We start from the raw sequence: 27,801 nt of genomic DNA on the forward strand, positions 1-27,801 counted from the left end.
GTGCACAAGGCATTTTAACTTTTAGCAAGCTGACATGAAAATCTCAAGAATGTTAGCTTAACAATTTCCGTATAACAATGAGCTTAAGCTTCAGCTTAAACCTAACCTTCTCTCTACAGACTGAGAGAACCAAGAGAGAAAAGGGACAATTTAAAATTTTGTGTGTTTCATAAGTATACTAACAAGCAAAAAAGCAACCTTCGATTAAGTACACAGTTTTGTAACTACTTCAAGACACAATTCTGATGACATCCCACCATTTTAATTTCTTAAACCATGTGCTACAGGCATATTTAGGACAATAATTGCAAACATAAATGCAGAGCATGATACATAGAGGATAAACAATTCATGAAAAAATATTAGTTGGTGCCTACTTCAAATTAGAGTTCTGAATTTGGAATTAAACCTACTCGAAAGTCAGCTATTCAGGCATTCTGCAATCATGCGGAACAGCCATATCATGCATGCATTTCTGAAACACAAAACAGGCTTTCTCTTGCAATATGCAAGATCTCAAAGACAAAATGAGATCAGAGGATTTGTTTTTCGCTTTTTCTTTTTAGACAAAATGATTTATACAGAAGTTGGGAACAGTTGCAAAGGGGAAAAATATCAAAAAAAAAAAAAATCTATACCTCATCTGACAAATGCAGTGAACTGAGGATGCAAAGACGTCCACATTGGAAGTAACATAAAAAAGAAACATACACAAGGAATGCAGTAACACGTTGAATACACAGGTGTTTATTCGTACCTAGTGCAGATCAATGTTACGTGACAAGTGTTTGATGTCAGTCAGGGACACTGTTGAGGCTTGCAAACAAGTCATCGCTTATATTGGAATTTAGAAAATCTAGATCAGATTCAAATTCATTTGCCAATTAGTATCTTCTTCCTACAAAATGAAGCCCAGAAACTATGGCATACTGTATATAGCTATTGTATGTAATCTTCAAAATAAATATAGACGGTTCCAATGCTAGTGGTTTTTAGAGCATGATTAAAAATAAATATAGACGGTTCCACATGGCGAAGGCAAACCGCAGCGTGGAGCACGGCACGATGAGGTCGTCGTCGACGGAGAAGATGGCGTCGGAAGGGCCAGATCCAGCGGCAGCGGCGGCGGATCCCAGGCACACGCCGCGCCGCCGCGAGGCCTTCCCGGCACGCTGTGCCGCCTCCTCGCACCGGAGACGGGCCGCCGCTGGGGTTTTTGGCCCCGCCACCGCCATCCCAGCGTCCACGCGGTTTTCGGCGGCGGCGAGGCGGTGAGAGGAGGGGAGGGTGGCAGCGGCCGGGGGCTAGGGTTCGCCCCCGGTCGCCCGCGCGTGGATGACTTCTTTGGTGTTCCCTCATACAAGAATGTGTCGGTCGTCTTCTTTGCCTGCAGGCTGCAGGTGTCGGCGTCGGCCTCCTTGTTCTTCATCTTCCTCCTCGGGCTCCTTTGCGTCAGCAGTAGGGGTCTCGACGCGAGGAGAGGAGATCGTGGCGATATTGGGGTGGGGGTGAGGTAGGCGCGGATGCGGTGCGGGAGAGGCGGGGGATCCTGAGTGGCAGGGGCGGTGGCGCGGGGGTTAGGGTTGGGAATCGCGAGGGAATCGGCGGGGGCGGCAACCTGAAAGAGGGGGAGGGCGTAGGCGCAATGGGGGCGTGGTGGAGAGCGATGGGGGTGCGGGGAGGAGAGGAGGGGGAGATGTGGAGTAATCTGAGGCGTTGGATTGGATGATTTTGGACCATTGGATGTGTAACATGATGAATGATGAATGAGTAAAAGGATTTGTTGAACTATAGGGTAGATAGATAGAAGAAGAAAACTATACCTAGCTAGGTACCCCAGATGCGCATGACATTTAGCACTGTAGATGAGGCTCAAAACTATTGGAATTACTATGGAGGTCAAATTGGCTTTGACATTAGAAAACGATTATGTCATGTGGGGACACCACTACCACCACAGGAGCAAGCCGGAGGCGCAAATGCAGCAAGCAGCATGAGTCAAGGGTGCAAATTAGAAAGAATCATGCAAGGAAAGTATTAATTAGGAGAAAATAAATGTCATTTCCTTGTATTAGAGACCAAGTGCCTATAAGGCATGTAATCAGCAACATTTGCAAGCAAGCAATATGAAACCAAATTTCCTAATCTCCCTCCTTCCCTAATCCTCCTCTTTCCACCATTGAGCGTGCATGGAAGAACCCTGCCGCCGCACCTGATCCTGGCTACGAACTCCGTAGCTGTGGTCCGGCTATCCTCAACGGTAACGCGCTTGACAACGCTTCCAGGCGTTCCTCTTCCCACTCCAACACGCCCTCACCACCAGCCGACGCACCACCATCGCCAACGCCCTACATTTCTTCGGCCATGTCCGAGCCCACCGCCGCCGAGCTTGCCGCGCTCATCAAGGCGCTCTCGGCAACCGTCGACAAGCTCCAGGCGTCCGTCACCACACTCCAGCAGGCATCCTCTTCCACCACCAAGTCCATCGGCGAGCACCACAACAACCGGCCACCGCGATTCCAAAAAATGGATTTTCCCAAATACGACGGCAAGTCTGATCCTCTCGCCTTCATCAACCGTTGTGAATCTTACTTTCACCAGCAGCAGATCGCGGAGGAGGAGAAGGTTTGGATGGCCTCATACAATTTAGAAGACGGCGCACAGCTATAGTACATCCAAGTTCAGCAAAACGAGGGCACCCCGCCATGGCATCACTTCACCGAGCTGCTTCATCTCCGTTTCGGCCCTCCACTGCGTTCCAACCCCCCCGACGAGCTCATGGCCTACAAGCGCACCGGCTCCGTCGTCGACTACCAAGACAGGTTTGAGGTGCTCCTTCCGTGCACGGGCAAGCTGACGAAGGAACAACGCGTCCAAATCTTCACGGTCAGACTGCAACCGCCACTCAGCCTCGACGTGGAGATCCACAGCCCGTAGTCACTCGCCTTCACCATGAGTCTCGGCCGCAAGCTCGAGTTGCGCGACCAGTGCGCCGCTACCGCCGCGCCCCAGCACCACAACCGGTGTGGCCTCCTGCCCGCGCCGCCACAGCGGCTGGCTCTTCCGGCGCCGGCGCCGCCGACTGCACCGGCCCAAGCGACAGTGACCGTCGAGGGCCGCACGGTCAACTGCCTCTCCCAGGCAGAGATGGAAGAACGATGCCGCCTCGGGCTGTGCTTCAATTGCAATGACAAGTTCTCACGCAAGCATAACCACGTATGCTAGCACCTTTTCCTCCTCAACTTGGCCACGCCAGATGACAACAACGACGACGACAGCACACCCGAGGAGACAGGAGGAACTAACACACACGTCTCGCTCCACGCGATCGCCGGCGTCCGCTTCAACGACACCATGCAAGTGCACATCAACATGGGCGGCACCAACCTCCTCGCATTGCTCGACTCGGGTTTCACACACAACTTCGTCTCCACGGCTGCTGCGAGTCTCACCAAGCTCAAGCTCCTTCCTAACGGCAAGATGCAGGTCATGGTCGCCAATGGAGAATACGTATCGTGCCCGGGCCTCTACCGCAACACAGCTTTCACCACCGACACTGAGACGTTCCAGATAATGTTGAGATTCAAGAGGATTTGACTTATGTGAAGAAGCCTACGTGTATTTTGGAGACCAATGAGAGAACTAGAAATAAGGTGATCAAGTTTTACAGAGTTTAGTAGAGCCATCATTCGGAGGATGAAGCAACTTGGGAGAGAGAAGATGAGTTGAAAGCCGCCCATCCCCATCTCTTCGCCAGTTCGTTCGAATCTCGGGGACGAGATTCCGTTTAAGGGGGGTAAGTTTGTCACACCCGGAGTTTTCCCTTTCCTTAGATTTCAATTCACTAATAAATGGTCTATAGAAATCACTTTGGTTAACCAGGAGAAAACTCTAATTAACAATATATTTAATAACCGGAATTGTCAGGGAGAATTTTTTTCGAATTGTCGTCGTGCGGCTGGCGAGGTGCGGAGCTAGAGGAACCCGGCGCAGGAGAGATGCGCTGGAGGGCAAGGTTAAGCGCACGAACCTGCTCCGAATATTTGAACGCAGACGCCTGGACTTGAGTCACGTGGTCCGGCAATGCATCAAGCTTTGTTGCGAGCGGCACCAATGGCTCCAGCGCACTCATCTTGCGAGCGAGATCAGAAATTTGGGCAGCCATGGAGGTGAGGTTTTTTGCTATCTCATCTAACTGGTTTTGTGTGAAGGCCATGGAATCAGAGCCAGAGGAATCTGATACCAAGATGTCATGAGCTAGAGTGGATGAAGGAATATGTCGAAGGTTATACTTGAAGGAAGTGGAGGGACGTGGCCCTGGACCTCGTCGGCACAGCGGTGCCGTGATCGGCGACGCACCAGCGAGGCAGGGCAAGAACTGATATAATCACAAATTGCTTGATTGATTATTACTCTGCATCTGCCGCAATACTCTAACAAACCTCGGAAGATAAAATAACAAATCCTAACAAACTTAATCTAACCGAATACCTATTCGTATTGCACCGTTACTCGTCACGCGTGTTGTCGCCGATCAAGATTCCTGCCGTGACGCCGGGCATACTGCAGTGCCCACATGACATCTCTCCCCCCTAGAGAAGCAGCTCGTCCTTGAGCTGAAAACTGGGATAAAGAGCGCAGAACTCATCGAAGGGCATCCACGAAGCTTCAGCCGCTGGACGTCCTTTCCATTGCACCAACAGTTCACGAACATCCCGAGCAAGACGACTCTGAAGAACTTTGTCCAGCTCCAAACATGCACGGCCATGCACGACGTGAGGCAATGGCGGAATGTGATCAGGAACAGTCCTCCGAAACAGTTTGAGCAAGCCCACATGAAACACATCATGCAACTTAGTAGAAGGAGGAAGACGCAGCCGATAGGCCACAGCACAGATGCGCTCCAGAACTTCATACGGCCCATAAAATTTCGGTTCAAGTTTGCCACGCCCCTTGACATTGAGAGAAGCGACCGGCTGATGAAGTAATCTGAGCCACACCCAATCCCCGACTGCGTACTCCACCTCACGATGCCTATGATCGTAAACGGACTTGTATTGCTGCTGAGATTGCTCCAACCTTTCACGGATAGCTGCCAGGAATTCATCACGCTCTTGCAAGGACTGCTGAACTGCCGGCAATCGAGCTGAACCCGGTTCATAAGAGCGAAGAACAGGGGGTGTGTGGCCATATACCACTCGGAATGGAGAAGTTCGAAGTGAAGCATGATATGAAGTGTTGTAACAGAACTCCGCCCACGGTAGCCAACGCAACCACTGCCGAGGACGATCCCCGGAAAGACATCTGATATACATGGCAATAATCTTGTTGGTGACTTCTGATTGTCCGTCTGATTGTGGACGAAAAGCAGATGTGAAATTCAGTTGAACACCTGAGAGATGAAAGAGTTCCCCAAAAAAATTGCTGGTGAAGATGGGGTCTCGATCGCTCACAATGGACGTCGGAATCCTGTGCAAACGCACGATCTCAGCAAAGAAGGATGCTACCACCGTAGTTGCCGTGTAAGGACGTGCCAACAGAATAAAATGGGCGAACTTAGAAAATCTGTCCACAACTATGAGAATGACTGTCTTGCCGTGCACTCGGGGCAATCCTTCGATGAAATCCATAGCAATGTCAGCCCACACAGCCGACAGAACCGGAAGAGACTGGAGCAGACCCGCCGGCTGTAGCTGCTCCGTTTTGTTGCGTTGGCAAACTAGGCAGGCACGCACAAACTCCTGGACGGTGGTGTGGTCACGAGCAATGTGGAAGTCGGCGCGCAGGCGAGCCAACATCTTCTGGGTGCCCTCATGGCCGATGTCGTGGGCAAGCTCCAAAATCACTGGAAGCAGTGGCGACGAGGATGACACAAAGACACGTCCCGCAAAGGTGATGAGGCCTTCCGTCAGTGACCATTGTGGCGGCTTGAGGCCCTTGCGGATGTCCTCGGTGAGGCTGATCAGTGCCGGCGTCGTGGCCACCTCACGGCGAAGGTCGTCGAATAGCCCGAAAGTCGGCGAAGAAAGCAGGAACGCTTCTGTGGTGTGCTCGTCGCAACGTGACAGTGCGTCTGCCACGACATTTGTTGACCCCGGCTTGTACTCCACCGCGAAGTCGAAGCCGAGAAGCTTGCTAGCCCACTGATGTTGCGGCACTATTGATAGGCGCTGATCAAGGAAGAAACGGAGGCTGTAGTGATCTGTACGGACGATGAATCATCTGCCCCAGAGATAGGGTCTTCAATGCCTGACCGCCTGTACTAAGCTAATGAGCTCGCGTTCGTATGCAGCGAGCTTCGCATGGCGGCGCACGATGGGTTTGCTGAAGAACGCTACCGGCCCGCCACCTTGATGAAGCACCGCGCCAAACTCAGATCTTGATGCGTCACATTCGACGATGAAATTGGTGGTGAAGTCCGGCAACTGGAGCACCGGTGCGGCCGTCAGGGCGTGTTGCAGCTCGCTGAATGCCGTCGCCACCGCCTCATTCCAGTGAAAGCCCTCCTTGCGGAGCAGGGCCATCAAGGGCGCCGCGATGGTGCCGAAGTTGCGGATGAAACGGCGGTAGTAGCCCGCCAAGCCGAGGAAGCTGAGGACGGCCTAGATCTTGTGCTGGTCCATGGCGACACCATCGCTAGAGATCAGGTGGCCCAGGTAGGATACGGCGGTCAGCCCGAACTCACATTTGGAGCGCTTCAAATGGAGGTGATCATCCTGCAACGTCTGGAAGACAGTGCGCACGTGCCGCAGGTGTTCCGCCCATGTCGAGCTGTAGATAAGTATATCGTCAAAGAAAACGAGCATGAACCGGTGGAGGAAGGGTAGGAGCATGTTGTTCATTAGTGCTTGAAACGTCGCCGGGGCGTTGGTGAGGCCGAACAGCATGACGAGGAACTCGAACAGCCCTTGGTGAGTGCAGAACGCCGTCTTGTGGACGTCATCTGGATGCATGCGTACTTAGTGATAGCCGGAGCGCATGTCGAGCTTGGTGAAGAACCTGGCGCCGCGCAGCTCGTTGAACAACTCCTCCGCCACCGGGATAGGAAATTTATCCTTGATTGTCTTGTCGTTGAGAGCCCGGTAGTCAACGCAGAATCGCCACGAGCCATCCTTCTTTTTGATCAACAATGCCGGAGATGAGAACACCGACGAACTTGGCCGGATGACGCCTTAGCGAAGCATCTCATCACACTGTCGCTCAAGCTCATCCTTTTGGATGTGGGCATAGCGGTAGGGCCGGACGGCTACGGCGGACACCCAAGTGGCGCTCCGGTGGTAGACCGTGCGGGTCGTTGAAGAGAATGCGGAAGTCGTCGAGCACCTCAGCCATCAGTTCGTCTGGCGCACCGTCGAGAGCGATGACATGTGTTAAGGGTGACGGAGCGTCAACGCTAACCCATGTCACTTTGTTGTCACCTGTGCCGAACGAAAACGATTGGTCAGCAAAGTCCCACAGCGTCGGACCGAGCGTGCCGAGCCAATGTGCGCCCAGGACGATGTCATACCCTCCCAACAGAAGGGAGTAGAAATCAACGTCGAAAGCGGACGTGCCGATGACGACGTGCTATGCCGGGCAGCGTCCCAGCGAGGCGACGCGGTCGCCATTCGCGACGGTGACACGGAGGCCGGGGCACGGCTAGAGGATGATATTCGCACGTGTGCTACCGTCTCGCTGAGGAAGTTGTGCATGGAGCCGGAGTCGAGGAGAGCGAGGTAGTCCACCGTCCCGACGCATGCACACACCTTGATGGTGTTGAACATGAGTGCGCGGATACCGGCCAGGGCGTGTAAGGAGATGAGCAGCTTGCCAGCGTCAGCCAAGATTGTGTTGGCCGCCGGTGGCGGGTCGTCCTCGCCCTCCGTGTCGTCGGGGAAGCTGATGACCTCGATGATGAAGGATTTCTCGCAGTGTTGCCCGGAAACGTACTTTTCATGACAGTTGTAGCAGAGGCCCTCGGTGCGTCGTTGTGCCATCTCTACCGGTGACAGGTGCTTGCGTGGAAGTGCTGCCACCAGGGGCTGCTTGCCGGATGCGGTCGTCGACGCAGCGTCAGTTGATGGCGTTGAAGACGCCGTGGATGGTGCAGGCAGCACCATGCGCAGTGCGCGGACAGCTCGCTCGGGAATAGGGTCGGTGGCGCCCAAGTGGAGGCGTTGTTCGTATGCCTGGGCGAGCATGATCGCGTCGTCGAGAGTGGATGGTCGGCGAAGCGCGACGTCCGTCTTGAGGGGGTTGACGAGGCTCGCCATGAAGAGTTGAATCTGCTGGGGCTCGGAGAGCTCGACGTCGCGGCACACCAGGGCGAGGAAACTGTTGACCTAGTCCTCGACCGTGCCGGTGCGCCGCAGCGCCGTTAGTTCGCCAAGTAGACTGTCCGTCATGGGCGGTCCAAACCGCGTATGCACCAACCGGACAAAACGCCGCCACGACGGCTCGCTGGAATCGAGCTCGAGCCTGTAATACCATAAGTGAGCGTCTCCTATTAGATGCAAAGACGCGTACCAAACCTTGCGGGAGTCCGGAGTTTTCTGGCCGCGGAAGAAGGTCTCGCAGTGATTTAGCCATGGTAGCAGATCGCCCTTGCCATCGTACGTGGGAAACTCGAGCTTGGTGCGAGGCAGGAAGTTGTTGTCGACCGCCATGTCGTCGCCGTGGCGTTCGCGTCACGCGTCGGTGTCGTCGAATGGCTTGTCGTCGTGCGGCTGGCGAGGCGCGGAGCTAGAGGAACCCGGTGCTGGACGGCGAGGTGAAGCGCACGGACCTGCTCCGAATATTCAAATGCAGACGCCTGGACTTGAGTCACCTGGTCCGGCAATGCATCAAGCTTTGCTGCGAGCGGCACCAATGGCTCCAGCGCACTCATCTTGCGAGCGAGATCAGAAATTTGGGCAGCCATGGAGGTGAGGTTTTTTGCTATCTCATCTAACTGGTTTTGTGTGGAGGCCATGGAATCGGAACCAGAGGAATATGATACCAAGATGTCACGAGCTAGATTGGATGAAGGAATATGTCGAAGGTTATACTTGAAGGAAGTGGAGGGACGTGGCCTTGCACCTCGTCGGCGCGGCGGTGCCGTGATCGGCGACGCACCAGCGAGGCAGGGCAAGAACTGATATGATCACAAATTGCTTGATTGATTATTACTCTGCATCTGCCGCAATACTTATAGTGGGGATGTCTTACAAATCAGAAACAAACTCTAACAAACCTTGGAAGATAAAATGACAAATCCTAACAAACTGATAAAATGACAAATCCTAACAAACTTAATCTAACCGAATTCCTATTCGTATTGCACTGTTACTCGTCACGCGTGTTGTCGCCGATCAGGATTCCTGTCACGACGCCGGGCATACTGCAATCCCCACATCACATTCTTATTTCCCACATAATCACTAAACCCTAGCCACCTCCACCAAGCCACCGTCCCCTGCCGCCTATCGTTTGCCGTACCGAGGCTCTACCGTGAATCGCGTCTAGCCTACCGTTTTAGTCATAGCCATCCGTCTTTCCGTTAACTGTTCGTTCGAACGAAGTGTCGTCCCGTGCTTTGTTCGTTCGGTTGTTTTGAATCATTCCCTAGTTGAAACCGTTCAGAGCCGCCGGTTCCGTTCGCCGGTTTCAGTTGATCATTTGGATGGTCCCGTGTCACGTAGAATTGACTCGTTGAGTCTCATGAGGCTTGCTTACCAATGTTATATTTCCGTTGATCCTATTCCTTTTTGGCATTAATATATGATAAATGAATAAGGTTTTTCGGTTAATAGTAATAACACATTTCATCTTGTAAAATTCATATATAATTCATTCGAGCTCCGTTTTAATCCATTCAAATTGCCGTAAATTCGTTAAAATGTCTAGAATCCATTAAAATTGGTTTCTTTTGCTGTTTCAGTAGCTTTATAGCTTGTATTTATTGTGTGCCTTGTTTGTCGTTTAGAATCCAGCAGTTCCAATGCTCCAGTTTATTTTGAAGTGGTTGCCAAGGTTCTGTCAGCTCAAGAGCAAGGAAAGTCATACGAATATCATTGATCATATTGTACCCATTTGCAAAGTCCCTGCTTTTCTCTTAAAATTGCATTATTTTCATAATGTCATGTGGGATGGAATTTACCCGTACTCAGCCTTTTGAATACCTTAATTGAATTAATAGCCTGGGATATTAATTTGACTAGATGATTGGTTTAGAAATGCTTAGCCATGCTTAGATCAATTAGCTCACAATGGGATTCATTATAATTTAGTCCTTAATTATTATTATTATTATGATATTATACCACCATGGTATATAATTAATTAACTAAAACATGTTATATTGGTGGGTCGTGGGTGCATGGTTTTGCAAGTGGCACCCATGACAATTAAGGACCGGTTCTCGGGAATCCCTAGAAGATAAACTCGTACTATCCACAAGCCTGATGGGCTCCGGGTTTGATCTAAGTATAATCTTTTCTAGCTAACACACCGTTGGCAAGGGTGGGCATGATGGAGTATGGATGGAACTGTATATTGGTCTATGCTGCTTTCGGATTTACCTAGGCACGAGCGGGGACTGCCCATCGCCTATATAGGGATGGGGTGAAACCGGAGGTGGATGTGTTGGTTAGAGGAGGATATATGGAGGGTTATGTCACGATTTCCCCCTTTGCAGTATCGTAGCGGTACTTCGGGGAATGGTAACATGTGTGGAATCATGTCTTGTGGGTAAAGTTGTACACCTCTTATCAGAGTAAAACTATTCGAATAGCCGTGCCCGCGGTTATTGGGCAGTCAACCAGCTCACCGTGATTAGTCTCACCTTAATAATTTGACTTATTGAACTGGTGTAGTTCAGGTGGTTTGGTTGGGCCTGTTTCAATCTGGACTTAGCGTTGTATAGTGATGATGGTTAATACTGCTGCTTAATTATATCTATTGTTTTACTGCTTTCAACTTCTGATTTATAAATGTTGCTTTCATTCAAAATATCCTATAGCCTATTCCTTCGTGATATCATTGCATCATACCTTCCCCTTGGTATGACTTGTTGAGTACGGTGGTTGTACTCAGTCTTGCTTTATTTTTCCCAATCCCCCAGAAGCAGAGAATATATCAGATGGTGAGTTCTATGAGGATTAAGCTTGTGCCAGATGTCGAGGTTTTGCCTGTGGATTTGGAGGAAGCTACGCTTTTGTCGTGAAGATTAAGTTTAGATAGTCTTTAGTTTTTCCAATGCGTTTGTGAGTTTATTTTATATTTTTGTAAGTCGTGGAACTGTATCAAATTGTCGTTCGTGTACTCTGGTTGATGCCTGGACAGAGGTTAAATGTGCAGATAGCCGGTGATTCGGGATGTCGAATCTCTGGGCGTGACACCTCCCCACCCAGCGGTGCCTCTACCCCTCCCCTCCCCTCTCCCGACCGGTGGCACCGCTCCTCCTCCTCCCCCTCCCCCTCCCCCTCCCCTCCCCTCTTGACGGTGCCTCTCAGTGCGGCGGCTTCCCGCGGGTAGATCCGGCGGCACTGAAGGTGTTGGCCGCTTCCCACGGCCCAGTCTGGCGGTGGCGGCAGCTTCCCGCGGTGGATCCGATGGCAATGATGGTGCTAGCGACTTCCCACGGCCCGATCCACCTGCAGCGACGACTCCCGCGTTGAATCTGACGGCGACGGCGGCAGCCGCAGATTTGGTGGCACCGACTGCGCCGATGGCTACACGCGTGGCGGTGGCGCTGGCTTCCCGCATCGGATTTGACAGCTACGACGGTGGCGGTGGCTTCCGGTGATGATTTTTTTCCTCTTTCGCTTGGTTGTCCTATTGGATTTTGTGTCTATGTTTGCGATGAATTTTCACAGAATCCATCATGCATTTGGTTGTTGATGCGAACTCTGGATGATTTTTTTTTTGTCTTGGAGTCTCATCTCAGATGTTGCGGACGAGGGATTTTTTTTAAGGGGGGGGACGGACGAAAAATTAACGTGTTGAGGGACAAGGTGACGATCGGAAATTTTAATTAGTTCTATTAAGAGGTGCCTTTTTTAAAAAAAAACTAACGCTTATAAAATATTATAGGTGTCCGTTAGTTTAAAACCGACACCTATAATATCTTATAGGTGCTGGTAAAAAACCGGTACCTATGAAAACCGAGCCGAGTCTTATCCAACCATCCACAGCGCCAAAGCCGAGCCGCCAGGGCCCACCGAGGAGATAAGGCACCGAGATCCATCTAATTTTTTTACTCTCTCATTTTCCTCTCCTCTCTCTCTTGGTCTTCTCTCTCGCTCTCCTCTCTCCGAGGCGGCAGTGCAAGAGGGGAGGCGGCGGTTGACGGGCGGCAGCGGCGGGTGGAGACGGTGCGGCCCAGCGGCGGCGGCGACGGCGATGGCTGCGCCCTCCCCTCCGCGGTGTACAGCGGGAGGAGCGGCGGATGCCCGGAGGCACCCTCCCTTAGCCAGATCTGGCGGGAGGAAGGGCTACGGAGCCGCGCCGCCTCACCGTCCTCCGTGCCGCCCGCCTAGAAAGCAGCGCAAGGATTGATGCCGTCATTGCCGCCGTCCCACGTCAAGCTCGTCCACAAGGCCTACGACTGCACCAAGCACTTCCGCCACCGCACGTCGCCTGCAACCCGACGTGCCTCCTGCTACCTTTGTACCGCAGCCTCGGATTCTATCATTTCTACATTGTCACTTAGATGGATCGGATTTGGGAGGGAGGTAATACATGGGTATTAGGTTTCTTGTGGGGAACAAATTCACGAGGTCGAGATTAAATTTGGTATTTGCGTGTTGTTTTTGGTTGTCTAGTTGATTGATTGATTTGGAGATCTAGCTTGTGGATTATTTTTTTTTAAGACAGACTCGGACTCAAACGATTGGGAGGAACGAATTGCACGGATGAGTGAAAAATCACGCATACCGACAAAAATTAGGTGACGGTTGGAAGATTATGAATCTTTTAATTAGTTAAGTTATAGATTTTGTTGGTTTGAGCTATACCTGGAAATCTTTGTCGTTCCGGATATTCAGGCCGGTGAATATCACAGAAGGACGAAACCCACCACGTGCATTACGAGCAGACTGGATCTGGAAAAGGCCGAGTAAACAAACTTAGCTGGCATCATTTTCCTTTAGTTATATATATATATATATATATATATATATATATATATATATATATATATATATATATATATATATATATATATATATATATATAATGCATGATTAGAACAATAAAATACATAATTAAAAGAGTGGCGCGAATATATAAGACAAATAATTTGTTCTTCAAGATAATCAAGCATACAGTCAAACACTTACTTAGTAGTCACACAACATAACATTCATAAACCCCCCCAGACATAGACATAGTTTCTCAAACTAATAATCAAGCGATACAGTCATACACTTGATAGTCACACAACATCAAACATTTATGTTGTGCTAAATACAAACCCCATACACTTGGTAGAGTCACGCAACATCAACATTCATGCTGGGCTAAATACAAACCCCAGACATCAGTAACGTCAGATGACCACACAATGAAGTCTCCACCAAACTCTCTCTTCTGATAATGAGAATGAGCTTTTATCCCGTGAGAATTTCTAACCTTGTAAAATGTTTCTGTTTTGTTGCCATTAGACCCTACTCCACATCCGATCAAAGCAACTGCATGAGCATCACTAGTGTTCTCACATGTTGGGGCACAATAATACTGACCATCACTTAAGTAATTAAATAGGAAACCGTGACGAATCCCTGCTACTAATGGGAAGCCTCCTGCCAACAATCTAGTTATATAAAGAACATCCTTAGGGTCAACACGAAAATAACTTTGAATCTTAAGGCGTGGGACTGGAGTTGTTGTAACATCAGAAGCTCCAATCAATATAGCAATCCCATCACTTTTTAGAACTTCCATGACAATTGGACAATTATCATAAGTCTCATATAACTTATCTTGAGGTTCATTTCCTAGTTTAAAACCAGTCCTTTTGTTATATGTCTCAACCATCTCATTTATATCAAATGGAGCAGAAAACACAAATCCCTTTTGTGCTCCTTCCAGTCTACGGGTACAATCAATTACCGCAGTAATTGCATATAGAGTACAATGTGCTGAAATGAAAATACAGGGAAAATTTTAAAAGGTATTCGTGTTAAAGAGACAGGAAATGTAGTAGGATAAGTGTATCCAAAAGAAAAGTAAAAATAAATGAAATAATGATAATAAAAATTAGATGAAACAAATAAAAATGGTTTCAGATGATAAAAGGAGCACCAAAAACTGTGTTGAATTCTAAGTTCTCTAACACAAATAAGAAATAAAATCACATCTACAATCAATGTACAATGTGTAATTTGTGAAATCCAGTCCAAAGTGCAAATGATGGTAACTATATATGGTGTTACGGGAAAAGATAAGTAACCTTGGTCAATGAAAGTTTACCAAAATAAAATTTACTCAAAATAAATAATAGGGATCGGAATAGTATACTTACGTTCAAGTTTTTGATCATAGGTCTTAAAATCCAAAGAAATACCATTGAGTGTACATTGAGTTATCTTCCACTCGTAAGCTGCATCGTTCTGAGAGAGAGAGAGAGAGGAAAATGGTAGTAAAGAATGGCCATGTACAAATATCTTATATTTAAAACTTCTTTACGAAGTAAAAAAGCATTAAAGATGTGAAAAAGATGAATGGAGCTAGTTTAGAAGAGAGAGAAGTAAAAAAACATTAAAGATGTGAAAGAGATGAATGGAGCTAGTTTAAAAAAGAGAGAGGAAAATGCAAGTAAAAAATGGCCATGTACAAATATCTTGTATTTAAAACTTCTTCACGAAGTAAAAAAGCATTAAAGATGTGAAAAAGATGAAATGGAGCTAGTTTACCTTCAAACCACAGTCAACACACCCGAATGGAGGCAAGTCTACAAGCATATTCTTGATAGGCTCGTACTCCTTCCTACACCCGGGGCAAATCCAATTCCTGACGTAATCCATGGCCTTCCTCTTATCACGGTACATGGCAGCCCGCTCATCTAGCTCAGAAATCTCCGGAGCAGGCCCGATGACCCAACTACCCATCTGAATCTGATGCCAGCAAACAAGTAAATGAAATGGCTAAGAATGTGCATAGCAGAGAAGAAGAAGGGAGGGTCTAGAGCCCTTCAGGAAGAGAGAAGATAGCGTACCCGGCAGATCGGAGGCGGTGCGTGCCCCGGCAGCGTAGATAGGCGAGCGGCGGCAGATGGATAAACAAGGAGGAGAAACCCTACATAATGGGGGGGATTCCATATCCTTTATAAACGAATTTCCCTAAAAAGTAGGGGATGATCCGTGAATTAACCTAACCATCAACTAAAAAAAATCCTACAAAAGCATAATGGAAAAGTAGGAAGGACTCCTTGCTTTGGATCTAGTTATACTCTTCGAGTATATCGACAATTCCAAAAAACTGCTCATACTATCATTATAGTATAATGAGGAGCGGTTGTATATGGCCCTATCGTCTAGTGGTTCAGGACATCGGGGGGGGGGGTGGCAAGTGCTGCTATGGCTATGGGCCTGCCCTTTTGGGCCAGGCCTTCGATTTTCCTTTTTCCTGAATGGAATAAGTTCACCATAGATCCCTTAGGTTGATCCACGTACCAAAATACTTAATATAACGCGCCTTTCAACTCCTGAAACTGTTGCAAACTTAATCCTAAGACGGTTTGGATGATGGTTTCAACTGACATGGTATCTACGTATCTAGTTTGACTGGATCCTCATCCCACATGAGACTTGCAATCATAAAAAAAAGGGGCTTTGTTTCTGTTTCACCCATTCGTATCTATTAGTCTTGTCAAACTTAGAAACTTTTGTTTTGGACGAAGAGTTGAAGGACAAATTCACAATCATCTATAAGAATTTAGTTTTCCAACGTCGAAATCTATAAATGGTATTGTAAATACAAAGAGTGTGTTCTCAGGGATGTGGGGATTATTAATGAAACACCAATGAACATAGGAGATTGTTTGAGGAGAAGAGGTGTACTAAATACAGGGTTATGGATGTCTTTTGTGCTAGTTTTTGTTGGCTAGTGTCCTTAACTTGCATGTGGTTTCCAAAGGAATCTCAACATGAAGAGATGAAGAGACCTACAGCAAGAGGAATAACCAAGCAGAAAGACTAATGGAACTGAAGCCGGTGGTGTAAATGATCTACCTGATGCTATATAGTTATAGTGGTCGATACAAAAGCAAAAAGACTACAATGCCCCTGCTTTATCAAATCTCAATACAACTATTCCTCAATTTATCTACTCCCAATACAATTATTCCTTACTTTCACAAACTCCGATGCAATAGTGAACTTATTTTGGGACAAATGGAAAAAGCTAAAAATGGGACAGAGAGGAAGCATAAAGATTCTACCTTTTTCTTGTTTCCTGCTGGTCTACAGTCTAGAAGCATTCTTCCTCTCTAGCACTGCAGTCCACTATATTTATGGTTTTCCAGGATGCTGCAAAGCACACTTCATTTTCATTCTTCAAAGACAAAGGGCTGGTTAGAAACAACAAAAATAAGAAAAACAGTATGACCTGAATTGCAGTACACAAAAAGGACAGCATCTCACCACTTGAACTGGCGTTCAACTTAACTTGTCGGTCATCGCTGTTCATCATTCAAATGCTTGCTCTCTGTTCACTCTCTCCTCTCATTGATCCTCTCTCTTGTGCATTCTCGTCAACAAAATCTTAGCAACTTGTTTCCGGTTAGAGAATAGCTCGGACACTTTTATCAAGTGAAGTCAATGGGTTCAACTGTTCAAGCCTTCCAAACCGCATCTTTCTTTCACAAGTAGTCACCACTGGTCAGGGTCATTAGAAGGATAATTCCAAGGTGCACCTCCAAAAATCAAGCCAGCACCAGGATGATGTGTGGCAAATAAGCTACTCAGCGCAGATTTTGCAGTTTCTATGTCACGTCTGTCAGCACCATAATCCCGGTTTATGTGAATTTCTCTTAGGCATGCTGGCAGGTGATCAATGCCAACAGGTAAGCAAGTGCCGCTGCATTTCTACCATCCCGTTGCATCAAGCCATAGCTCAAGCTTCTGTAACCTGGGCATAGAACAAGCTTTGAAGTCCAGGAATGGCTTATGACACCTGAACAGCAAGTGCTTGAGAGCTCGGAATGCCATGCCCGTACCGGAGAAGATGACTCTTTCTTCTGGGCACACTAGAAGCCTCAAGTCGAGGTGAACAAGGGAAGGTAAACATGCAAGAATAGTAACACCATCATCCATGGGCAATGCCTTCCTAATCGTAAGCTTCAAGCTGTGAAGGTCACGAAGCTGTACGATCCATGAGGGTATCCTGGAAAACAAGCAACGTTCCAGATGGAGCTTCCAGAGATGGCGCGGTGGAGGGGACAGTGTGCTCAAGCCATCAACCTGCAACCATGAAGGAAAATGTTTCAGCAGAACGATGTTCCTGAGGCTGCCGGAAGATCGCGAGAGTCGTTCAAGGGAACAGCGCAGGGCTTCAATACGGCTAGTCACATCCTCCAAGGGCTCACTACTGCTGCAGTCAAGTTTAAGATCTCTTAAGTTGGTCAGCTCACCAAGGCATTCAATATTGCTCATTGAGTTTTTTATTAAATCAAACCACTCTAGGTTACGCAAGGATTTCAGGTCGCCAATCCCATTGGGCAGAACTGTATTTGCTGGAATAAACAGCTGTGACAAATGGGGCAAACTAACAATATCTGATGGAATGCTCAATTCTTCTGATGTATGCAGCTCAATTGTCTCCAAATGCCACATCCCACCAAGTTGGCTAGGTAGCACCAACTTGACATCATGTGAAATCTTTAAATATCTCAGCAGAGAAAATCCACAGATACCTGTAAGGTCCACTCTTTTTCCCCTCCATCTCCGAGGAAATTCAAGAAGTAGAACTCGCACATATTTGAACTCCAAGGATGAAGGCCTAAAACTGTTTTTGAAAAATGCAGCTGAACGAACTTGTGACAGTGATCTATTGTTTGATGCTGGTATCACACCGTCCTCTTCATCAGCATAGTGGAAAGAAACTCGACGGATCTTCGTGTGCAGTCCTGGTGCCACAGTACGATCATCTATTACAGAAAAGAAGTTCTCCTCGGCAGACTTCGACCTGATAATTTCCAGCATTATATCATGTATTCTGCAGGATAACACCTCATCATTGTAATCTGTATATATGGGTTGAACCATGCTCCTATTGATAAGCTCATTGAAGTAGCTACCTGCAACATCATCCACATCTAGACCACTGATTTTACTCACGAAGCCTTCAGCTATCCATTGTCTTACCAAATCATTCTTCTTTATTATGTAGTCCTCTGGATACATACTGACATATAGAAGGCATGTCTTAAGATGGTGAGGAAGGTTATTGTAGCTCAGTTCCAGTATCTGCCTCATTCCACCCAAGGTAGGATTTCCTTCAAACATGGACCTCATAGAATTATTTACATATTCCCAGGTGATATATGGTTGACCAGATAGAAGGCTAGCTATACTGATGATTGCAAGTGGCAAGCCATCACACTTTTTTAGAATATTAGTTGTAACCTCTTCAAATTTATTAGGGAAAGCTTCATGGGATCCAAATATTCTACTATAAAAGAGATTTCGTGAATTTTGGTCAGTAAGTGATTTCATCTTATATATATACGCTTGACTGTTGGAGCAACAGGTGGTAGCAACAGACAAAATTCGTGTAGTTGTTAATACCCTGCTGCCATACTTGTTCTCTGGAAAAGCACATCTAATAATGTTCCACTCAAAGGAATCCCATAAATCATCTACCACAATGAAGTACCTGCCAAAAAATTTCATGGATTTCTCTACACAGTATCAACGTAATGTAGTACATAGATGAAATTGTGCAAAGTGTCTTACATATATCTATTTAGAGGAATAGCTTTTCGGCAAGTGAAATAAAATGAATTACTAATTATCTCACGGGGTCAATAGAAAAAAGGAACATTGAAATTCATCTAACTTCATGCTTTCTTTATAAATAGAACATAAGAATTCCCGGCCAATGAATCATCCCAATGTACTCCCTCCGTTTCAGGTTACAAGACATTTTGACTTTAGTTAAAGTCAAACTGCTTCAAGTTTAACTAAGTGTATAGAAAAAATAATAACATTTTCAACCCAAGACAAATTTATTATGAAAATATATTCGATTATTGATTTAATGAAACTAATTTGGTATTATAAATATTACTATATTTGTCTATAAACTTTGTCAAATTTGAAGTAGTTTGACTTTGACCAAAGTCAAAACGTCTTTTAACCTGAAACAGAGGGAGTATAAGGCTCCCATCGGATGGCCCATTAAGCCAAAGAAAAAGCCAAATTTTAAATTTTCAAACTTAATTTTGAGATTGATTTTGAGATATTTTCAACGTAGTTTCTTTTTCAGCATTGGCTTTTAAGTTACCAAGAACACATATATAAAAGTTTTACCTACAAATTTATTTTTATTTCCTAATAAGTCATTTTGGCTTATTAGAAAAAAAGCAAAATGATGGGGCCCTAATTTAATGAACTTAAGGGAACTTTGGAATGTAGCACTTTAAAGTAGTGATAGTAGAATTTTTATCCATTTATACTCACCTTATTTTGCATATGACATTCAAAGTTTGAAGCGCATTCATTACTTAACCTTTGTACATTAGTATTGAAAAATCAGTTTCATATTCTGAGTGTCAGAAATCTTTGTATTGCCGCCTGAACTTGCAAATTGAATTTCAACACTTAAAGCTTTTAAATTCGAAGTACTTATAATTCAAGTTATTATGAGCACAATCTACAAGAATTGGAACGAACGTAAAAGTAGGAATCAGAATTTTCATGCATTTACCCTTTCAAGTTATAGCTTTGTAGGCCTGATAATTTTATAGGACTTCACCTAGAATTTAGATGGTTTTTTTAGATAATGAACAATTTAAATCTACTTATGTAATTTCATTTTTTGACAAAAACAAAAGCTTATGACTGCAAACATAGTATGATACATGAGAATCATTACCTCTTATCCCGCAGACTATTTATGATATCATTGAGAATCCCATCCAAATTGGTGTTGTGCACAGAGCACTGCCCCCTAACTTCCAATAATATTCTATTGAGAAGTTTTGGTATGTCAGGTTTTTGAGATACCGACACAAACGCGCCGCAGTCAAATTTCCTTTCAAGCTTGCGGTACACTTCCTTTGCAAGCGTGGTTTTGCCTACACCTCCAAAACCTACAATAGAAGCCACCTTCAGCCCTTGCTCTTCACCCATCAGCAATTTGAGGAGCTCATCTCTTGGCGCATCAATTCCAACAAGGCCAGCCGCCTCCGAATAGATTGCGACCACTCGCGGGTCAACCGGAACATGTCTGGAATTGGGGGTATACTCATCAATCTTGTACCTCATGCGGCGCTCGCTCACCTCTTTCACAAGGTTCTTGATCTCCTGAATACTGTTACCAATCTGATGGCGTGCCCTTATCTCCTTCAGAAATTTAACCGTCTTGTGAACAAATCCATTGCTTCCATTGTTCTTGTCAAGCTGATGCAAGAAATCATCGATGCAATCCTCAATGTCATAGGACATCTCCCTCACTTGGTCTCTCCACTCCTTGGCCTGACCATCAAGCTCATCCATGGCGGCGAGCTTCTCAAGAAGGGCCCTCATGCTTCTCAACTCGTCCTCCAAGGAAGCCACCTCCTTCCGGACGCCTCTCAGCTTGCCGTACTCTTCCCCCATCAGCGCGGCGAGCTTGGATAGGAGGGAGTTGATCGCACCACTGGAGGCGCTCGCCATGGTTACGGCCAAAGATATCTTTGTTGCTTAGTCAGTACGCACTCACTTGGAGTTGGAAGAAGCCGTGGATGCAGCGCCGCGCAGGAGCCGAGCCGCGCGTCGCCTGACGGAGCAACCGGAGGTGGCCTCCACGGCGACTCGCCGGTGCTCACCGGGCTGGTCGATTGCAGGATGTGAAATCCGGCGAGTGGCAGTCCGGCACGGAAGAGACGTGAAATGGGGAATTTCAGGTAGAGCAGGTCAAAAAATCAGAGGGGAATTTAACTGATACGCCGTTGACTTCTTAATATGTTGACCATTCTTCTTATCTATTATTCCCTCAGTTTCGTTTTATTTGACACCGTTAATTTTTTAGCATATGTTTGACCGTTCGTCTTATTCAAAAACTTTTGTGAAATATGTAAAACTATACATATGCATAAAAATATATTTAACAATGAATCAAATGATAGGAAAAAAATTAATAATTATTTAAATTTTTTGAATGAGACGAGCGGTCAAACATGTGCTAAAAAATCAACGGTATCAAATAAAACGAAACGGAGGGAGTATATACTAAAAGTACATTAAACTTCCTACAAACTCTCTCAAGCTGCCACGTGACGCTCTAATAAATTAGAGAAAATCTTAGAAATTCTAAGAAAAAGCAAAACATCTACCTTTAATCACTTAAATTGGTGGGTCCAACATTACACACCGTTAGATGAAATTGATCTTAAAACAAACCAAATACTATGGGTCCTACCTCTCCTTCTCCCGTGCATGTGTACGTGGGGATATATAGGTACTTACCATGTACGTACGCCCTTCTTTTCTTTTTTTTTTCTTTTTTTCTTCTTTTTCCATTTATATAATATGGCTATATACTTTTTTAAATAATCATAAATTTACAACACAAAGAATCTACTAAATTAGCTCTACAATTTTTAGAAATAAAATTTAAACCATTATATGTGACCATTAAATTAATAATACAATATAGTTTCCACTTAAACATGGGTACTCATTATTTTGTACTATTATTTTTAAATAATGCACTATTTTAAAATAAATTTTACACAATTATATTGTGTACCTATCAAATAAACAATTTAAGATCTATATTAATTGATTTATACGTGCACTTAAACCGATGGATCTATTATTTAAATCATCGGAACTATTTTTTATTACATTGGACTATTATTCTCAAATAATGCATGGTTTCAAAATAAAGTCTACACCATTATATTATGTACCCATTAAATCAACAATTTAAAATCTATATTAACTAATGTAGACTTACACTATAACCGGTGGACCCATTATTTAAATCATCTTATATATTATTTGCTAATAAATAAAGCGTCCGAAGTTCTCTTTTTTGCCCGCTGCACAAGGCACATATGCACCTTTGCCTTTTGCACGTGTGCCAAAGCGTCTTGTCTAAGGTATCTAAGGTGATCACGACTACCGCAGCACTACCGTTTTGCAACATATCAAATCATATATGGAGATGATTAATTTTGTTAATAACATGAAAAGAAATTTAAAGGTGTGATGCAGCGAGAGAGGAATTAAGCACCGTGGGTTGTGTTTTTTCTAATACTTAGCTCTGTTTAAGCTGAAACCGAGAGTTAATTACAGAATAATTATAATGTATTGTGTTATATATGTCGTATTTGCATTTGGTACTATTTGTTCGTATAGGTGAAATAAATCATTATGTTATAAATGTGAGCACAATTTTAACGAATATTAATAGCACTCTTACAAAGACTAGGGTGTTATAAGGGAGTTTAAGATCCGCTTTTTTTCCCGATTTCATAGTTGGATTTTCGTTTGCACGCTTTCCAAGTTTTTAAATGGTGTCTTTTTAAACAACATTTTAACTTTTTAGAAGTCAATTCATTCATTTATACCCTAAAATAGCTATCACATAAATCAGATAATTCATCAATTTCAGTTGTCCTAAACCCTAAGTAGTACATATTTTTTTATGTGAGTCATGGTGATCAGTAAATTGTGGATCAACGGATAATCAAAGTCGTAAGATGAATATATAAGAGCTACTATGAACAACTATAAATACGTGTCAAAATTAATTGCTACTAATTAGACATCTAATGGCTTGCTAGCCACATAATTAATTTCTCTCGACATGTATATAAACATGCACGAAGCTGGAACAAATATTATTATATGCCCTATACATATATATTAAGCGGCTAATATTCTAATTACATGTGTTAAGTCCTTTAAAATTTCTTAAAACGCTCTCAAGCTGCCACGTGGTGCTCCAATAAATTAGAGCAAATATTAGAAATTCTAAGGGAAGAAAAAGAGCAAAGTATCCATTACTTGATTTTTCATTTAATCAGTACGTCCAATATTATAAACCGTTAAATTAAATTGATCTTTGAAAAAACTAAATACTATAAGGTCTCACCTCTTGTCCCGTGGCATAGGTATGCACCTACGTACATGGGTACGTACGCTTCCCCTCCCTTTTTTCATTTTTCCCTTTCTTCTTTTTTTCCATGCATACACTTCCCTCCCTTTCTTACTATATCATACGCCTTCTTGAGATGATTTAATCACAAGAATTTTGAGTATCATGCTCTCACATTTTTCATTTGTTGCCATACTACATGGTATGCATATAGATGGACGGTATGATAATTAACTAGCAATAGTTTCTTATTTACTCGAGAAAAAAATGATTCAAAAGTCATCCCTTAAGAAAAAGTTTGTGAATGGTTTTTTAAGATACTTTGAAAAAAATAGAACCCTTAAATTATTATAAAATAACATTATCCAACTTTAGTTTGCCCTTAATCTATGAGACAATTTTTGAACAAACAATAATTTTACCTTTCAATAATATAAGTGCCCGCGCATGCGCGCGGGCCACCTTCCTAGTTAATAAAATTATACAATTAATATTTAAGTATGATTTAAATATTTTTATATATACACAAAATATTCAAAATAAGACGGATGATCAAACATTAACAAAAAAAAAGTCAACGGCGTCGTACATTTAAGATAGTCCTAGAAAAAGGTCCCGCACATTGCCGTAGGATCGCGCAAGATTATCAAATGCTCAACTTAGATTAAAGCAGTGATATATGTATATTATTATATTTATTGTATGTGCTATTATATGTATATTTTTTATTGGAAAATAGATATGTTCAATTATAAAGGGCACAACCATTTGAGGGTTTTACTGTAATGGACAAATGATTTTTCTCATTTGTATCATAGGAATTTTTAGTAAGAACTTACAATGAAGATTAAGTGTTTCACGCAAAACGAGGTGGTAATAACGTGTAGTTTTGATTATTACAAACTTGAAAAATGGATTAATCTGATATTTTTAGAGCAACTTTTATATAGAAAGGTTTCGTATGAAAAGTACCGTTTAGTAGTTTAAAAAGCGTGCTACGAGTATCCAAAATTTCATCCCACCTTTGTTGGAGAAATGAACGCAGCCTAAGTATTCATTTCTGTATGATTTTTCAGCAGCTTGAAAAACCCAACATTAACCTAATATGTCATTTTATTAATTTAAAAATAGCATAATTCATCAAACTCATCAGAATAATCACCCTCACATTATTTTTTGGGTTAATAGGATCCATGCCATTAAAAATATGTTGGTTTTGAAATATGCCACTAGTATTTGCGTATCTGGAACCATGCCATTATAATTTTACACATATTCGAGATATGCCACTACTGTCTACTTATCCTTTGGATGCATTTTAAAAGAAATATCTGGACCAAACGACCCTTTTTCCCCTTATTCCTTCTCCCTTCTTCCCCTTTCATCTTCCGCCTCTCTTCTATGGCTTCACCTGACCGGTGATGGTGGCCACCACAGTTACATCTCCTCCCTCTCTGACACTCCTTCGTCTGCATCTCCCTCCACCTTGGCCCGCTGCCAGCCTCCTTCCACGTGTCATCTCCCTCCACCTCGGCCCGCCGCCGGCCTCCTTTTGTGCTTCAGCGCATCCCAGATCCAGTCACCTCTCTTTGCCGCGAGGAGCTCTGGGCAGTGGCGACGACCAAGGAAAGAGCGGCCACTTCTCTCCGGTGAGCTCCTGCACCTTCCTCCCTCCCTCACTGCACCCGTAGCTCCTCTGGTCCAGCAGCTGCCTCCACCACCTCGTCGCCGATGTCCGCCTCGACGCCTGATGCAGCGAGGACGGCCTTCGTGAAGAGCCTTGGCGGATGGCAGACCTGCGGTGTTCTGTCCGGTGCTCCGAGCTCCTGTGGCAAACGTCGCTGCCGACAAAGAGAGGTAGAAGATGAGGGTAGAGGGAGGTAGAAGATGAGGGTATTTTCGTCCAATACATACAAAATAAGTATCTTAGTGGCACCACTGAGATTACAACAGAAGTGGCATCGTTACAAATACTTTTTTTTTTGTCTTTTCATTTATACGTTTTCACATGAGACGTACTTGGTTTGACACCATCCCCAATACCTCACCAGCCTGCTTCAAAACTTCCTGTACTAGTTGATACCTCACGCGTTACTGTGGGAGTTCAATATAATAACAATAGGTAAAAATAATACGTAAAATAGTTAGACAACATAGACTTACATAAGTTGATGTGGATTATAATAATTTAAATTTAAATAATACATAGAATGATGATTCGAAGATAAAAGTAAGGTGATGTATATGAGAGAAGAAAATGAGGAAGATAGTTTGTACTATAGATTAATCATCTAAGACTAAAAATAATTGGTGTGATATGACTTAATGAGAGAAGAGAGAAATAATGCTAAGTGAGAATGAACTATATATAAGTATATAAGATAATATAAAAATGTTGAATAGATATATTGAAATATTATATGAATTATATGGGACGATGATTTAACATGCTTGTATTTTAAACCCTAAAATTTAATAAATGATAAAATTGTAGATAATATAGAATGCTTGTATGATGTTTAAATGTAATAATTGTTAGTGGATGATAATGTGATATTTTTGCATGTTAAGCTTTAGGATTTAGTGGGCTATAAGTTTATAGTGTGATAGGATTTAGGTGCCACTTTATAAAATCTGTTTTTCAAGTTCTCCCATAGTATCTCACCTTTTTCCTTAGATTTCATATACGGTTTCTTTAATTTACTTCATTCCTTTGCATAAGTTTATTTATTATATAAAATATAACCTATTTGGAACATTTTCCTTATTACTGAATGGAAATGGATAGTTTTATAATTAACAACAGTACTAATTTGAGCTGCTAAGTCCAAACCTGGAATGCAAGAATTTAAAGTCAAACATCACATTGACCAGAAATATCCCTCAAATTTTTGTGTTTGTAACCTTCTTATTTTAAGTATGTTGTTATTATATTCCAAATAAGGTGTAAGTTTTCCTTATAAAATATAATTAATAGATTAATTATAGTAGATTTTATAGGTGATTTACGAGATACGATAATTTGAAATATGTCAGGATGTGTAAACAGGATATATATCTAGGTGCTCATTTCTCCTCTAGCGCTGAACTGATGGCCTAGCTTTAGTTACGAACTACACTTCATTGCATTTTGCCTTAGGCCCCGTTTAGATCTCACCCTAAAATTTTACACCCTGTCATATCGAACGTTTAACACCTGTATAAAGTATTAAATATAAGCTAAAAAATAACTAATTGCACAAATTACGACTACTTTGCGAGACGAATCTTTTAAACCTAATTGCTCCATGATTTGATAATGTGGTGCTACAGTAAACATGTGCTAATGATGGATTAATTAGGCTTAATAAATTTATCTCGTGGTTTACTAGAGGATACTGTAATTAGTTTTTTATTAGTACCCGAACACCCCATGCGACACCCAATATAATACCCGATGTGACACGCGCAAACTTTACACCCCTGGATCTAAACACCTCGTATAGTGATGGTCTTGCCTTGCCTGCATTTCAGTGATGGTTGGATCCTACTACGTTTGGTGCATAGAACCCCTGGGGCAGAGTGTAGGCCTGATGTTTTACCGTGTGCGTTGCAGCAGTTAAATAGAGTACAATAAAACCATCGGAGGTTACCAATTGTAAACAGTGAAATAGTAAAACATGCGACGTGGATGAATGTTGTATTTCATGCCATACCTCTCTAGGAATATAGTTATGTGTAGTGATGGTTGGATCCTACGTTTGGTAGATCTCATAGTGCAGACTGCAGAGTGTAGGTTGAATGTTTTACTGGGTGCGTTGTAATAGTCGAATAGAATACAACAAAGCCATCGGAGGCTACCAATTGTGAACAGTGCAATAGTACAACATGCCATGTGGACGAATGTTGGTTAAATCCTATACTATAGATCCCATGGTGCAGAGTGTAGGATGGATGTTTTACCAGGTGCGCTGCAACAGTCAAAATGAGTACAACAGAGCTATCGGAGGTTACCAATTGTGAACAGTGCAACGGTAAAACATGCGATGTGGACAAAGGGAGAGGAAGGTTGCTAAGTGTGAGAAAGAAGACGAGCCGGAGGCAGTTAGGAAGGGGAAGTACCCACATTGCACCCAGTAGAACAAATTCAATTTCCCCAAGTTGCATGTCTACGATCGTTTAAACCCTTCTGTAGTCGAATCAATTGAGGAGATGCCGAACCTATCGAGCAAATTTGTTTCCAATGCACCGGAACCAATTTATGTTTTATCCATGTCAATGTTTGTACAAGTGTTGATTTCAAAAGCGCTGGAACCAATTTATGTTATATCCATGTATTCAATATTCGTACAATTGTTGATTCCAAATCATCGGAACCAATTTATGTTTTATCCATGTATTCAATGTTCATACAATTGTTGATTTCATTGTGAAAATCTATAAAGTTGCTTCCCTCCGCGGAATTTGGGAAAAAAAACAAGACAAAAATCTTAGCTGATGTGTAAGAGGATCTCAGTGCCAGAAAGAATCGCGCTAACAGTACAAAGCTCAGCA

The 27,801-nt window shown here is 43.9% G+C and overlaps 2 protein-coding genes and 1 pseudogene across 8 annotated transcripts; 1 reads left to right on the forward strand and 2 right to left on the reverse strand.

Moving 5' to 3' along the window:
- The first annotated feature begins 2,364 nt into the window (after positions 1-2,364).
- LOC136354768 (uncharacterized) lies at positions 2,365-4,256 on the forward strand (annotated as a pseudogene).
- A 2,914-nt stretch (positions 4,257-7,170) lies between these two features.
- On the reverse strand, positions 7,171-8,992 carry LOC9269300 (uncharacterized). Its single transcript, XM_015764153.3, has one exon. It carries the CDS (start codon positions 8,250-8,252, stop codon positions 7,404-7,406), a length of 849 nt encoding a protein of 282 aa, XP_015619639.1. The 5' UTR covers positions 8,253-8,992; the 3' UTR covers positions 7,171-7,403.
- Positions 8,993-13,220: 4,228 nt separating this feature from the next.
- Positions 13,221-21,065, reverse strand: LOC4351712 (disease resistance protein RGA5-like). 7 transcript variants are annotated; one of them, XM_015765244.3, is made up of 7 exons: positions 20,056-21,065; positions 16,602-18,834; positions 16,400-16,487; positions 15,176-15,255; positions 14,874-15,074; positions 14,483-14,570; positions 13,221-14,099 (listed from the first exon to the last, which is right to left on the reverse strand). In XM_015765244.3, exons 1-2 carry the CDS (start codon positions 20,835-20,837, stop codon positions 17,046-17,048), a joined length of 2,571 nt encoding a protein of 856 aa, XP_015620730.1. In that variant the 5' UTR covers positions 20,838-21,065; the 3' UTR covers positions 13,221-14,099; positions 14,483-14,570; positions 14,874-15,074; positions 15,176-15,255; positions 16,400-16,487; positions 16,602-17,045. The 7 variants fall into 7 exon arrangements, with proteins under 7 accessions (XP_015620730.1, XP_066162704.1, XP_015620727.1 ...); XM_066306607.1 differs by having other exon boundaries at positions 13,221-13,649; positions 15,176-15,299; XM_015765241.3 differs by having other exon boundaries at positions 15,176-15,299.
- Between the last annotated feature and the right edge of the window lie 6,736 nt (positions 21,066-27,801).

Source organism: Oryza sativa, chromosome 12, assembly GCF_034140825.1.
Source record: "Oryza sativa Japonica Group chromosome 12, ASM3414082v1".
Classification (NCBI taxonomy): Eukaryota; Viridiplantae; Streptophyta; class Magnoliopsida; order Poales; family Poaceae; genus Oryza; species Oryza sativa.

Coding starts and splice junctions, on each gene's coding strand:
- LOC9269300 (XM_015764153.3), bottom strand. CDS start 8,252: ATGGCGAGCCTCGTCAACCCCCTCAAGACGGACGTCGCGCTTCGCCGA.
- LOC4351712 (XM_015765244.3), bottom strand. CDS start 20,837: ATGGCGAGCGCCTCCAGTGGTGCGATCAACTCCCTCCTATCCAAGCTC. Junction 18,835..20,055: donor AATAGTCTGCGGGATAAGAG/GTAATGATTCTC, acceptor ATTTTTTGGCAG/GTACTTCATTGTGGTAGATG.